Here is a 15,146-nt window from a genome sequence, read left to right on the forward strand (position 1 = left end):
CCCATTATCCCCCTGCCCTCTCTCCTTTTTTCCTATTAAAGATGCAGCCATAGGAACTGGGGAGAAGAGCTAGGAATGTCACATCTTGAATAGTCAGTACAGAGTTGCAGGAAGTTCAGTACAAATAATCTGAAGCAATGCAGAATACAGAGAGGGTTAAGAAGTCTCAAGGGTCAAGCTTAGTCTAACCAATGTTGGTGGCACTGTTGGATGAAAACCTCTGTTTAATAAGTAGCATGATCAAGAATAGCAAGAAGTTTGGATCCACTAAGAACAAGTTGGAGAATTAGAGGAAAAATATTCTAATGACTTTTGATCAATTGTTGGAACATTTCTCAAACATTCAATATTCTCTCAGATTTTCACTTTCAAAAAGATTTCAGTGCCCTCCTGGAGAATAAGAGAAGATTTCTCTTCAAAGACACTTATGCTGTCCTCTGGGGAAGATTCAAATGAGTGGGCCTGGTTAGCTTTGAAAAACAGAACAACATGAGAGAAACCAAGGAAAGGATAAGATAACGAAAGAGTACAGGGAGAAGACAAAGAACTTCTTTCTGGTTTTCAAATTCTAAAAGCCCAAGAGGGACAATTCTGGGAAATTAAAGTCAGCATATTAAAAATAGACAGAAGGAAACACTTTTTCACATCATGTGTGGTTAAAACTGTTGAAAATATAATTACCACAGGAAGAATTACAGTCAAGAACTCAGCAAGATTCTGATGGGTCTGCAGATGCATAAGGATATCAAACATATCAAGAGCAATTTAAAACTGCTGGAAGGCACATGTATTTCTTAAGGGAAAACTGTCCAAGCATTTTAAAACTGCACAAAGACATGTGCTAATCAGACCAAGAGACAAAGAAAAAGGTCTCTGCAAGATAATGCACCCACAGGATGCCGTTAATGAAATGACACCTCCTCTGAAATCCTTTGCATTCATTCTCTCTCCCTTCCTTTAAAGAAGCAGCACAGAAAGGGACAATATCTGCCACACTGAAAGGCCATTTCCTTTACGGTATTGTCCAAGATGAAAAGGTGCCTGCCAGCCATTCTCCCAGACACTTCGGCAGTCTTCAGCTTGTCCCATGTGTCTGGAAATGTATATTTGCCTTGAAATTCATAGAGCTGGTTCTACGATTAGCTGGATCCTTTCTACTTCTCAGAGCTCAGATTGTTTTTAAAAGCAGAAGGCACCATATGTAGCATATCTGTAATTTCCCATCTCGCTTTTTTGCATGACTAGTCACAGTAATGATGCTTCCCTCTTGTTATGTCACATTAACTGTACCTGTGCTGTCATGTGTCAGAAAAAAGAAAATCTAAAAACTGTGAGGTTTATTCATTTAAATGGAACAGTTTGTCAATAGCATAACTGAGTGCAAGTGAGGCCAAAACACAGGGAGGTGTTATAAGCGACTTAGCAGCAGCATTACTCTGATGCTGAATTTATAGCCTTCCTAAACAATACACGCCAGTGCATTTTTTTTCTTAAATCATCTTTTTGCACCAATTTTAGTCTGCTACTTATATCCTGTCTACTGAGCAGGAAGCAATTATTCCCTTCCTTTTTGTAAGTGAACTCCAAATTATATGCCAGTATTGCTGACACCAGTGCTTGACGTTGCCCTAGCAATCAGACAGTAGATGGTACTTGGTATATATAAAAAAAAAAAAAAAATTAAAAATCTGAAGCATAAGGAATGTCACAAACTCGAGTTTGGCACGACTGGCTTGAAACTCTGAAATGCTAATAATAACCCTGACTTAGGGTTATACATATTACAGCTTCTACTGGAATGCACAGTTGCTGTTACTATGGCTTCAATTGCCTCCAGTGCTAAGATCAGATGAGTCCCATGTCCTCCCTCCCTATGCTTCTTTCAGTGACTGAAACCTTTCCACTTTATCTTTGTCCAAAACACAACCTTCCTAACCTCTCTGCCTCATATCCAGCCTTGCAAAGATAGCCTGTACCTAACAGATGGGGAGATACATCCTCTACAGAGGCTGTTTTGATGGATGACAGTACTGGAGTCACATCTTTGCCTTCAAGTCATCCCATGTTCCTACACTGAGACTCACAGCACAGCACTTCACTGAGGGAGAAAAAATGAAAAAAAAAAAAAAGTGCTTCCATTAATCCTTGCATCAGTCATCACCTTTTAAGGGACAGACCCTCTCTGTCTGCCTCTGAAGCTGTAAAAAACAGCTTCAGGAATACAGTAATATGTCTAATGTAATATAAGAATAACAACACTAAACTACATTTGACTCCATGTTAACCACCCAATCCCTCTGAAAATATACAACCAGGAAAGATAAAACTAATTTCTATTTACACCTTCACAAAGCTTAGCAAACTTGCCCTGAATTTTAAAACCAAATGTTCCTTGCAAACAAGAGGAGAGTGGGGGGAAAAGGGGGGAATGATACAGTATTATTTAATAATAAACTGCAAGAGCAACATTTTAAGCACACAATGCTCTTGCCAGCTCTCTGACAAAGAGCCTAAAACTAAAATCCCAATGTATTTTCCAAGAACTGATTGTTTGCCATAGCATTTCTTCTCCTGTTTATTCATTTGGTTTTGGAGAGCCATACAATCCACATAGACTCAAGAGAGGCGAAAAATGTACAACAAAACAGCTGTTTCATTCCACAATTTTTTACAGGAAAAATATCACTGATAGGAGAAAAAAATAAAATCAGCATGAGCTGGCTTAATGGGGAGACACTCATTAGAGAGGAACACTGGAGGATTGTGGACATGCAGAGGCAACAGAGAGTTGAGGTGAGTAACAGGATTTGGATTAGGATATGCTGAAAGTAAATTGTGTTTGTTGTATAGGTTGAACTTGTTTTTTTTTCCACAAAGAAATAATAAAATACTCTTGGCCATGTATTTTTCTGATTATACAATATATTATCTGTGATTGAAAAAATATACCTTTTTTTGTGATTCAGAAGAATGAGGTGAACAGTTCTTCAGAGAATCACAGAGTGAACTAGGTTGGAAAAGACCTTTGAGATCATCAAGTCCAACCTATGACCTAACACCTCCTCATCAACTAAACCATGGCACTAAGTGCCACATCCAGTCTTTTTTTTTAACACATCAAGGGATGGTGACCTCACTGGGCAGATGATTCCAGTGCCCAGTCACTCTTTCAGTGAAGAATTTTTTCCTGATGTTGAACCTAAACTTCCCCAAGCACAGCTTAAGACTGTGGCCTCTTGTTCTGTCAGCTGTTGCTTGTGAGAAGAGACCAAACCCCACCTGGTTCCAAACTCCTTTCAGGAAGTTGTAGGGAGTGATAAGGTCTCCCTTGAAGCTCCTTTCTTCCAGGCTAAACAACCTCAGCTCCTTCAGCCATTCTTCAAAGGGCTTGTATTCCAGGCCCTTCACCAGCCTTGTTGCCCTCCTCTGGACACATTCAAGCACCTCAACATCCTTCCTAAACTGAGAGGCCCAGAACTGGACACAGCATAATGGAAAGAACAGAGTAAGAAACATACACAGAAATTTCCCACTGATGTGTATCAATTGGCCAAAGAAACTCTCTTCCGACTTTAAACAACCTTTAGCAATTTCAGCAAGAAATTCCAGTTTCCTCACTTTGTGTGGCTGGTGGGGGATGCACATTTTGAACATCAAAATTCCAGGATGCTTTTCCTTGAGGCATCACTCACCAAGAAAACCTTTCAGCATGTATCACAGGTACACTGCAAATCTGGTTTTCACTGACTTTCCATTATAGTATCTTTATTCCCCCTTTTCTTTACCATTGGCATAAGCAGTAAATTTCTGTAATGTAAACAGTGATTATCACTTTATTTCACCTTTCCTTTCCCAATTTCAGCATCTTCTTACTCTTCGAATCCCAGCAATGCTATAATAATTTTTGCTGTTTCACATTTAGCCCCAGATAAAATTGGAATGTCAACATACGAAGATCACTGCAGTCCCTGAGCAATAAACAGGATCTCTACAGGACAATACACCTCATGTGACAGGTTTATAAACAAAACCAAGCTCAAGGACTAGGAGCACAAAATTTTCAAACAAGCAAGAAATTTTTTTGACAAAATTTGAAAAGATTAATAAAATTTCCTTGTCAGCTGGGACCCAGCTCCAAGACTGTCCAGTACACCACCATCTAGTACTGCCATCCCTCCAGTCTGCTTCCCTTAAGCAGCAGTGCTGTCAACTCAACTTTCAGCAGCAATTAAGAAGAGGTTCTCTTAAAAATGTTGTGAATTGCAAAGCTTTGATTTCAAAATACTTAATGAACTCCTGACTCTTTCACCAAAACTGGCTTAAGGCCACGTCAATTAAAATATTTATATTTAGCACACTATGCTGTGCTTCTAAACACTGACTAGTTTAATACTTTACAAATTACGTAGGTTTGTTGGATCAGATTATTTGGTGAAAGTGCAGAGGTAGTTTCACTTTCAGAAATTACTGAATTTATCCTTACCTTTTTGGAGATTTCACTCCTTTTCCAGGTATCTTGAAAACAGGTATTGTTTTTAGTTCCCTACAGTTAGCTCCCTGTAGTTCAAAGTCGCCCTGTGAAGAAGAGGTCACCAGAAGTGGCTAAGGAATTTTAATCTCAATATACTTCTACGGCTTTTCCAGCAACTATCGTGGCTTCACCCTGCACTCCTGTGTTAACCATTAACCAGGCATGCCCCTGTGTCAGCTTTATCAGCACGGGGAAACCAGAAAACCTGTGGGCTCATCCAGCTGCAATTCGCAGCCATTGCGATAGGAGGGACGTGGGATTTCTCACGTCCTATTCACAGAGCCTTGGGTGAAAAATCCAACGAGACGTGGGATGCAGCAAGCAGCAGCTCCAGCACATCCTGCCTCTGCCGGGGTTCCGCCGACGAGGATGTGTCCATGCCATGGAGATGTCTGGGGAGTCACACGAGCAAGGCAGTGGGACAATTCGGGAAACCCAAAGCCAGAGCTCCTGGGGCAGCGGCTGCCGGTGCCTCAGGGGCCCTGCCGGGAGGGTCAAACTATCATGTCCCTGTGAAAAATGTGTATTTTATGATTGGCTTTTTGCAAATATTAAAATGAATATTATATGTGTTGTGTTAGAAAGTAATAATGTATTGATTCTCTTAAGTAGTGTGTTAAATATAGTTTTAGGTTATAAAAAATGTTACAATAGAAACTATGCTACGTAGGATACTTTTTTTAAAGAAAGGACTTGCAGCGAGATAGCAGCCACAGGACACCCAAATCTTTCACAGAAAAAGAATTTATTGCCCTCTTATCAGAAGAAACGAACTTCTTCCCGCCTCGAAGGCGCTGTCAGGATTCAGAGGAAGAAGTTGACGATGACCAGACAGAATCCTGTGTTTGAATGGAATTTATGCACCATGTATGAAGTGTATGAATATGCAACAGGTTGTTGTTTTTAAGGGTTAATCCTTTGTTAACGGGTGTCCTTTTTCGGGCTCATGCTGCCCAGAAAAACATACCCAGACGTCCGTAACTCTTTGTTTCTATTGCCTTATATTGTCCTAATTCAAACTGTCCAAATTATTATTACTCCAATTGTATTACTATTTTTATAACCATTTTATTACTAGCAAACTTTCAAATTTTTAAAAACAAGTGACTGGCGTTTTTCACATCCCCAAAGCGGGACACGCTGCTCTTGGCGGGGACGGGGCGGGCGCCGGTGCCAGCCGTGCTCCAGCGCTGCCATTTGCATCAGCGGCCCCGCCGGAGGCACCCTGGGCGGGCTTGGAGCTGTTTTAGAGCGGTTTCACAGGAGACGACGCCAAGGCTGCCGCCACAAAACAAAGGAAGCCCAACCAAGGGAGAACCCCGCTCCATCGTGTGGGGCAGGCCCGGGCTGCGCGCCCTCTGCCGGCCCGGGGCAGGCACGGGAGCCCGCCGTGCCCGCGGGCCTGAGGCCTCGCCAGCGCGGCCTACTCCAGCTCCGGGCCCGCACAGGCCGGGCTCTGTGTCAGCTGCCGGCGCTGATGGGACTTTCTCCAGGATTTAGACTTGTCAGAATCGGAGAGTAGAAAACAGCAAAATGGGGCTCCATTGTGCCCAGCTCCTGTTTGTCAGAGGCGGCCCGCAGTCCCTCGGGGCCCCTCGCAGGGCTGCAGCTGCCCGGGGCCAGCAGGGTGAGCCCCTCACTGGGGCTGGACAGAGCCCAGCCATCTCTGACTCCTGCTGCTGGGAGACAGGGCAGGATGGAACCCGGCTGGCACCAGCATTTGTTCTCATCAATGCACAGAAATGCTTCAAAGGCAGTGTCAAGGCGATGGTGCCAGACTTTCCAGTGGTGCTCGGAGTCAGGATGAACATATGCAATGGCCATAAACTAAAACCCAAGTTTCACCTCAACATAAAGAAGAACTTCTTTACGTTGAGGGTGGAAATGGCCGCCCAGAGAGGTCGTGGAGTCTCTGTGTTGAGACAATCAAAACCCAGCTGGACATGTTCGTGTGTAACCTGATCTAGTGACTGTGCCACAGCATGGGTGTTGGACTGGATGATCCCCAGAGATCTCTTCCAACCCTAAAAATTCTGTGATTTCCTCTTTCCATTCTCTCTCTGCCTGAACAGCAGTGGGTGGCTTGGGAGAGCCTCAGCAGCTCCCAATGTGCCTCCCACTCCTGGCCTGCCTACCCCAGCACAGCACTCTCCCTCCAGCTCCACCATAGCTTTCAGTAAGAAAAATCACCTCGCTTGAGCAGGTGCACGCCCCTTTCTGTTCCCCAAATGTCAATGGTGTAGGAAAGCCTGTGTTTTACCCCAGGAGAACCCTTTACAACACGTCCTTGTGCACTGCTGAACAAAAATGCCCAAAGATACCCATTTATATGCAACTTTTAGTGTAGTAATTTCTGACTTGAAAGGGAGTAGCACCTATTCTCTGTTTAATGCTCAGTCACCTCGAAAGCTCAGTCCCTGTCAATTACGACCCAATTTTGAGACTGAATGAAGCCAGACGCTACTCTTGAACAACTTCAGAGCCCTGATGGACTCAGCTCTGCTGTGGCAGCCCCCACACCTGCAGCAGACCCTGCCAGTGGCAGGCTGGAGCAGGGGGTACACAAGGACAGGAAAGCTGTTGCAGGCATCCCTTCCTAGGGTGGGGCGGTAGGAGGCAAATTCAATACTTACAGGGCTGTTTCCCTCCAGCTGACTGTAGAGCAGGTTTTCTTGGTTGCTCCTCAGGTCTTATGTGCTAGCTTGAGTTGCTACCTTCTGTATGAGCCAGCCCTCATGTGGGCACATAACTGGATCAGATAAAAAGTATCTCTACCTACCTCTCTATCTCTATCTAGGCAGTGGACATGCAGGGAAGATGTACTTATATATGTGCTGTCAAGTAATGATTCTTCCCCTTAAGATTGCTCCTGGCACTTGGTGACATATGACCAATGGACTTGCAGAGAAAAAGATTTTTGTAGTTATTATCCATCAGCTGAGTTTTCTCTATCACGATGTGATAGAAGCCCTTTGTGAAGCCATGTGAACTTTTGCCCCGTGCTACATTTTGTGGTGGAAAATACAAGAGATTACATGAGCAGTTTATGAAGAAATATTTTTGGTTTTCCTGAACTGGTCCTCTGCATACTTCAGGTGACTTGTGTGTCGGAAAATACCATAATTGTTTTGTTTCTGCTCAGCTGCCTATGTTTATCTATAAATCTGTTATACTTGCTCATTGAACTGTTTTATTATATATTTGATTGTTCTGACCTTCTTGTTTGGTCTTCCATTTGTACTGCATCCTAAGTCTCCTTTTCTGCTGTCATTGAGTTCCTGCTCTCTTACACTTTTAGGGGGAGAGGATGCAATCCCTTCCCATGTACATGCACTTCTCTGAAGCACTCTGTTTTCTAGAGCAGGTCAAATGCTTGTTCCAGCAATTGATTTTAAGTATTTTGAGGCAAACTTTGTGAGCCTTCAATAACTTTCACCCTTGTTCAGCTAGCTGTTTTCCCAAACCTTACTATCTAGTGAAAAAATGCCAAATAAGTGTTCTCTACACCAATTCTATAATTACCAATTTACATTCTTTAATAACTAGATGTGTTGTGGAGTTACTTTTCAGGAAGCTCTAATCCTCACAGCTTGGCTTGTTTCTGTATTTGTTTTTGATTCTGAGAGTGCTACAGCAACCTTTTGAAAACTAGGAGTTGGTAAGAGTGACACAGAGCACATTTTTATCATGCACAAATTCAGCAGCAAAGTATTATGAAAGAAATCGAATAAGGAAAAGGTATAAATAATTAAATTATTTAAAGATAGGCTGTGCCTAAGGTATTTTTTTGTGGAGCAGTGATATTGTACACTTTCAGGACTGTGCTTAGCCATTTGCTTTAATCATCATCATTTTTAGCAGTACCATAGTACCAAACTCTCACCTTCCTTTCTTCTGATGGCAGTTGGACAGGCTGTTTTGGAGAACGGGCAGGTTGTAGAGAACACCAATTCCACTGCTATTTCTCTCCTTGGCAATGCAAGATGCCAGTCCTAATGCCTCTGGAGAATGTGTTTCAAAGGGCAGGTACGATAGGAGTCCATATGTAGAAGTGTCTTCACAAGTTTGGGGAAGAAGAGGGGAAACTGACTCTTAGGGAGAGGTGTGCAGCACTCAGGGCATCACAACACTGTCTTCTTCCTAGTCACACCCAAACCAGCCCTTGGACAATACTGCCCAAGAGTAATTCTTTTCTCCCTTCCACTTCCTTCCCTGTCTCTCTTCTGAGCTCTGAGGAATTGTACCTCTGAGCACAGCCAAGCTGAGATTCAGGGCCCATAAAGCCAGGCTGTATTTTTGCTCAGAGCCAGCAGCTGTTTGTAATTGCATGTTCCTATTCCCAAGTTGTGGCACCAGGATCTTGCAGGCAAGGGATGAAAAACACCTGATTAGAGGAAAGCATAACAAACCTGGGCAACTAACAAGTGTTATAGGACCCTGTTAATCACAGCTTAGTGTCCTGTGTGAACCTGTGTTTCTTGCTAAAACATCTGCTGGTATCTGTGCAAAATGATGAGCAATTAGAGCAGAATTGTCTTTGGGCTAAGGGTTTGCAATGTGTGTTACACAAACAAATTCATTTTCAAGTCTCAGATGTGCCTAATCACAATATCTAATGAACATCATATAGACCTTGGACATAGTTGTGGTTATGTTGGATTTTCAAATACTAATTAAATTGTGCTTCAAGGAGGGAAGACTTAAGATTTAGGATGCAGAAGCAACCCAAATGAAGGCAGCATGGATATTACAGAGGAAGGTATCTTTTCTTTCCATCTGCTGACATTGTTACTGAAGTTTCCAAGATGTCAGAAAAACAATGTCTGAGACACAAAGCAGTCTACAGACTGGACACTGACAAACCAGATTAAAGCATTATTAATTAGCAATAACAAAGACCAAAAGTTCGACTTGAAGGGAAGTGGCTCATCTGGTGATGTTTTTCTCATCTGGTTTTGCAGGTACAGACTGAAGCAACAATTTAGTGTTAAAGGAATCCTAATTTAAGGGTTCTTTGTATCAGGATGAAAGTCCTGCATGCTGTAAAACATGAGTCTGATAGGAATTTATTTACAGGCCCAAATGCATTTAAGCTGTTTTGCCTGGTGAACTTCATGCTAGAATGCTTAATGTGGGATCAGATGTCCGATCATGTCTGTTGTTCTGCAACTAATGAAAAGAAGTACAAACCTATCAGGCAAGTAATTAAAATCTGTACCACAGACCCACTTCTGGCCCAGACTAATTTTGTACTGGTGATGTTCTGATAGCCCAAGTACCCACTGCTAATGCCAAGGGCCAGATTTCACAGGCATCATTTTGTATCTGCCACAGAGGTGGGCAGTTTGGACAAACATGCTGGCAGCACTACCTTGCAACGGGGCAGGCTGAAATCTTTTTACCATGTTGCTTTTTTTAATGCCATCTTCTTGTCTGTTCCAAATGCAATATATACAAGAAAGCAAGGTGGGATTTTGATTTTTATTGTTTGTTTGTTTGGGTTTTTTTTTTAAACAGGTTTGTGTAGAATTATTGTCTGTGACTTTTAATGAACATAGTGAGAGTCAGTTTCAATGATAGTATGGCCTCCTCTAGCCAAGCAGGAAATAGGCATCTGCAGTCCCCTTAAGCTTAGTGAAAAAAGTAAGGTACTGCATGCAGGATAGAGAATTCTAAGCACTGTAACATGCATGTCCAGATAGAAAAAAACTTGAGGAATATCAAAATCAAAAGGAAGTACTCTGCCTCTATGTGCTGATGAATGAATTTCATCATGCTAACATATGAATTAACTCATGCTTTAGTGCAATATGGAGACATCACATGGAGACACAGCCTGCAGAAGCCAGAGTAAAATGCATTTGATGGCTTCTATGAATTAACAAGGAGGAAACAGGAAAGGATTGTGTAAAAAAAAAAAAAAAAAGTGAAATATTCCCAACCTTCTGTTTTTCTACCTGCCAGAAGAACCACCAAACTCTCCACCCCACTCCTCCACCCCCCTGGAATTTTTAAGTAAAGATGTGTTTTGTGCAGATGATGTTTTTCCACCCAAATTCTGATAGACCACTCAAATACAAGGACTACAGGGGTAAATAATTGCTTTCTGGAAGTACTATTGAAAAGTTTTCTGATCCAACAGCTATCAGGCCAATGAAGTGTTTTATGCAGAGTGTGCATGTTCAATGAATTATAACTTTATGACCTGAAAGTTGGTCATAGTGTGTTCTTCTGACATGATTCTAGCAGCCTTCCCAAATGAATACTATAAATATCATAGCAGAATATCCCCAGTATTTTTTCTCAAACAAAATGAGTGAATAAGTTGTTTGCTAAATAAAATGCAGTCTATCCTAATAGGACTCTTAAAGACAACAGCCAGAATAAAGGTATCTTGGGGACTGTGTTTTCCTCTTCACACTTCTTAAAAGCTGCTTAACATGACCTACTCAATTAAGCTGCATTAAGGCAAGAGATACACAGTGTACTGATATATCCAAAGGACGACATTCATTCCAATATAAAATGAATAGCATTGTATTAACGTTTATTTCTAATTACAAGAAACAGAATATCAGTCCCTTATTTGTACAAAAATACCTGAAAGATTACAATTAGGTTCACAAGCCAAAAAGCTATTTACAGTATGAAGCAAAGCATATTGAATAAAGGTTTTGTCTCTTAAGTTAATACCTTTTGCATTCCCTGAAACTTTAAACTTTATTCCATTTTACAGTCACTAAATCTTGCATTGTGACAATATAATTTACGATAAGCAAGTCTTGCCACTGGAAAGGTGCATTGATTGGTCAAACTGTCAGGTATTTAGTGCAGAAAAGATAAGACAAAACATCTAAACTGAGGCACGTGTTTCTTCAAGATTAATTAACAAATAAAAAGTTTTTTGTACTTTAACACCTATCGTAACATAACTTAACTAGTAACCTCATTACCAAAATGGTTTGGCATTTTCCTTCTCAACATATTCAAGATTGCTACATGAAGTATTTATTTAGAAAATAAAATCACAGGCAAAAAGATAAAAATTCAACAGGCTCCAAAACAACCCTGAGCATCCCCTTTACATTCATGTCATTTAAATACAAAAATAAGAGTCAAATGTCCTTCAGTCCTTGGTATTCTGAGCTGGCAGCCAGCTGAATCTGTTGGAAAACTAAGGTGGCATTGACTGTTTTCCAGCAGAAAGAAGACAAAGCAGTGATCTGCTTAAGTAAGATTGTTGCCACTTTGAAGGTGGTCACTTTCTCAAAACAGCTCACTTTAGCTGGGAAGAGTACAAAATACTAAGTCAACCATCTACATACAAAAATCATGGTTCATAGTCAAACTTTTATTCTCAATTTAAATAAGATGCAAAGTTTTTTTTTATAAATATGAAACACTGCAAATACTATCTGCCTACTGGGAAAAATGCATGGTTGTCACTAAGCTATGTAAACAGAAAAACTTAAAACTACAGCATAAATGGTCTTATTAAACTGGTAATGTAGTCAATACAAGTATTTTTTTTCTCCTAATAGGGGCCAAATAGAAGCATGCAAAGTGAAGTCAGACTTAAGTTAGCTTAATTTCAAGGTTTTAAAATACATTGTCTAGAAAGCAGGAACACTCATTTCACTATGTACAATTAAAAAAAGCAAAAACAAAACAAAACAAAACAAAAACGGCTTCTAATAAAAACAAAATCAAGTTTCTTCATTTTTAGTATCTAGACATTAAATGGAAAAAAATACTAAATGTGTTCTGTAAACTAAAATACAGTGTTTCTATACCATTGACATAGTTTAAGCTGATATGGACGACTCAGGCAGGTTATGGTTTGTCTTAAGCTATTCTTAACACTACATGAAGACCTAAAAGTGTAGGATTGGTTTTCCTTCTTTACCTTTCAGATGGCTAGGATTTCAAACCCAGTGGCAAATATTAAGGATTAACTAGCCTGTATAGATAATTTACCATTTTACAAATGCTCCGTTCTGCACTACGCTCTGCAAGTTCCCAGGGTGGAATACTTCTCACTGTGGCTAACGGCACCAAGCACTGGGAAGTTATTTCAGTTCAGACAGCTGCTGAAGGAATGGTTGGTTGCAACTGCAGGGTCAAGGTGGGACTTGTCTGACTTTAATACTCATTTATCATCAGAATGAGTTATTGAGTAAACATTGAAGAATTCATTTAAACATTAACAATAAAGTAGTTCTGATGACAAACCAGCACCAGAGCAAGATACATGCTTGTCTGCCATACGTACTGGTGTGCAGTAGCACACATGACACAGGGATCACCAGTTACCTCAATGGATGATATTGCCATCAGTTACTTCACAATCAAATCTGTTTCTATTCCCAGCATGTTCCTTCTCACCATGTAAACTTTCATGACCCTACAAGAAGCAGAAGGGTTCAGTTCTTCTTATGCCCTATCCCCAGGAGAGCACTGTCACTGTAGCTTTACTCTATTGTAAGAGCTCTTTGAAACAGTCTGAAAATTCAAGGAGCTATAAAGCTAAAAACACTGGTTTTAATTTTTTTTATTTTGTCATACTAAGACTACCTGCAGAAGAATCTTCTCACAAAAAATGGTGGTTGAAATACGAGTGTAATCATTCAGTCCTACTCTATTTAGTAACAGTAAGGTTCCTCAGGAAAACAGTCAAAAGGCTGTAAAAAACAAACCACCACTCCAATAATAAAAATTTGTGCATAGAATCTAATACAGTCTCTGCATGACTGGATGCCACTAATATACCATCAACATACTACAGCCATAATGCTACAAGTCAACAGTTTTAAGAGTACATATATTGGTGGTATGTTCTTTTAGAATTGTATCCTCATTGCTTCTTCAAAGACACCGGCAGATCATTGAACCTCAGGTCTCCAGAGAAGTACTGAGACATACGCGCGCGCACACACACACTTCTTGATTTTCTTCTAGATCCTTTTAGGCTGAAGCATTCCATACATTTTAGGGTGCAGATTAATACCCAACTCCTGCATGAATTTTAAAAGCCACATCAGCTCCTAATATAGGCTGCATACAATATCCGAAACAAAGTAGGAGTGCAAAAAAAGTGATCAATACAAAAAGTAAACACACTAGTCTTAATTGTCAAGATTATTCCAGGGCAAGAGTTCTTTTCAAAGATTTCTCTTCACACTTGTTCCTGTTAAGTGGCCCAGCCAAGATAGTTTCCAGTTTTGTTTCAAATTTACTCATTGTTTTACAGACCCTCCCCCCATTTTTGGGATGCTGGGACACTCAGCAGCAATCACTCTTAGGTGTTAGACAAACCAGCAATCTTGGTCTGTTGGCACCTGTCGAATCCATCCCTTTCAGAGTCCCAAGGTGCATAATATTTATTTTTTTAACCAACTTACAAATCTGCCAATTCCCCAGTGTCAACCTTCTCTTACAATTACTCTTCTATCAAATCCAGTCTTCAGCAAGAGTCAGATTTGAGGTCATAAGGCCACTCGGATGCAGTGGTGTTTGAGTTTGCAGGGCAAGACTCCTTTGTTTAGTTGATAGAATTCAACAAGCTGGATTAGATCACTGAATTTGGTGTTCCCATCATCCAGACTGAAAAATATCTGTCCATCATCTTCACACTAGGAAAAAAAAACATCCTTTTCAAGTTAGGCTGCACATGAAGAGATACACAAGTGGAAAAACTCAGAGAGTACCACCAGTGTGTGACATAAATAAATGATGGGCACTCAGCTGGCACTCGGTTGCATAAACAACCCAGTGCCTGCAGTTCTTTATGAAACTATGCACAGGGCTAGAAGAAACATACCTTAACCCAACTTGTAACATTTTGCTTATGAAAGTGAAAATTTGTGGGCACAGTAATTGAAAGTTCTACAGATGTCACTGGCATTCATTAGATAAAACAAAAATACCGCAAAAGGATTTGTTAGCTTTTTGTAAAATTGGCCAGCTAAACAACACAAGAGGGTTTGGAACAATAAAAAGGTCTACATAATCCTAAATTTTTCATGCTTTTTTGGATCAAGATAAAAATCAAATTGCTTTCCAACATCTCTGTGTAATGTTATTTGAAGCTCAACATTATTGGATAACCTCCAGAATAAAACTTTTTAACGTTTCCTGAAGTTATTCTATGTTTGCTTAAGTGGGAAGGGAGACAACAACTGCTGTTGTCTCTGACAGTCACAGAGAACAAGTTCTGTGCATTACACAGACTTGTGTAATGCAGTGACTTACAACAGTTTTCCAGAAATGCTAACCATTTGACTGATTAAAGAATATCTGTTTATAAATTTGCTAATGGAAACATCCTTGTTAATTACAACAGTAATTAATAAGAGATCTCCTGAGATGTTGGCAAAAGCTTAATGGTTTAAAATTTTGGGGTTTTTTTATCAGTATCAAAAATAATCTACTTACCGGCAAGATTTGAAAATGCTTTATTTTTTGATGATGGCATAACGTAAGTACAAATGCCTTTGGATTGCTTTGGCTGTCCCGGAGAAGAAATAATCTAGGAGAGAACATTTTAAAGAACAAATTGAATATCCCCATCTGTTTGTTCTTAAATAATCAGAACCACTAAGTAATATTGTGCCAC

General features: G+C 40.4%; 2 protein-coding genes across 6 annotated transcripts in view; both read right to left on the reverse strand.

Moving 5' to 3' along the window:
• DDC (dopa decarboxylase) overlaps nucleotides 1-4,668 on the reverse strand; it is a 70,100-nt gene extending 65,432 nt beyond the window's left edge. For both annotated transcript variants that reach the window (XM_063163307.1, XM_063163288.1), the window contains exon 1: nucleotides 4,484-4,668. The gene's annotated coding sequence lies outside the window, so the exon portion shown is untranslated. The remainder of the gene's footprint in view (nucleotides 1-4,483) is intronic.
• Nucleotides 4,669-11,052: 6,384 nt separating this feature from the next.
• Nucleotides 11,053-15,146, reverse strand: part of GRB10 (growth factor receptor bound protein 10) — a 144,949-nt gene continuing 140,855 nt past the window's right edge. For 3 of the 4 annotated variants that reach the window (XM_063163320.1, XM_063163329.1, XM_063163343.1), the window contains 2 exons: nucleotides 14,966-15,059; nucleotides 11,053-14,163 (listed from right to left, as the gene is read on the reverse strand). In XM_063163320.1, coding sequence (XP_063019390.1) covers nucleotides 14,017-14,163; nucleotides 14,966-15,059 — 241 coding nt within the window. In that variant the 3' untranslated portion in view covers nucleotides 11,053-14,016. The remainder of the gene's footprint in view (nucleotides 14,164-14,965; nucleotides 15,060-15,146) is intronic. The other variant, XR_010028696.1, reaches the window with a different exon arrangement.

This window comes from Melospiza melodia, chromosome 1 (assembly GCF_035770615.1).
Source record: "Melospiza melodia melodia isolate bMelMel2 chromosome 1, bMelMel2.pri, whole genome shotgun sequence".
NCBI classification, from domain to species: domain Eukaryota; kingdom Metazoa; phylum Chordata; class Aves; order Passeriformes; family Passerellidae; genus Melospiza; species Melospiza melodia.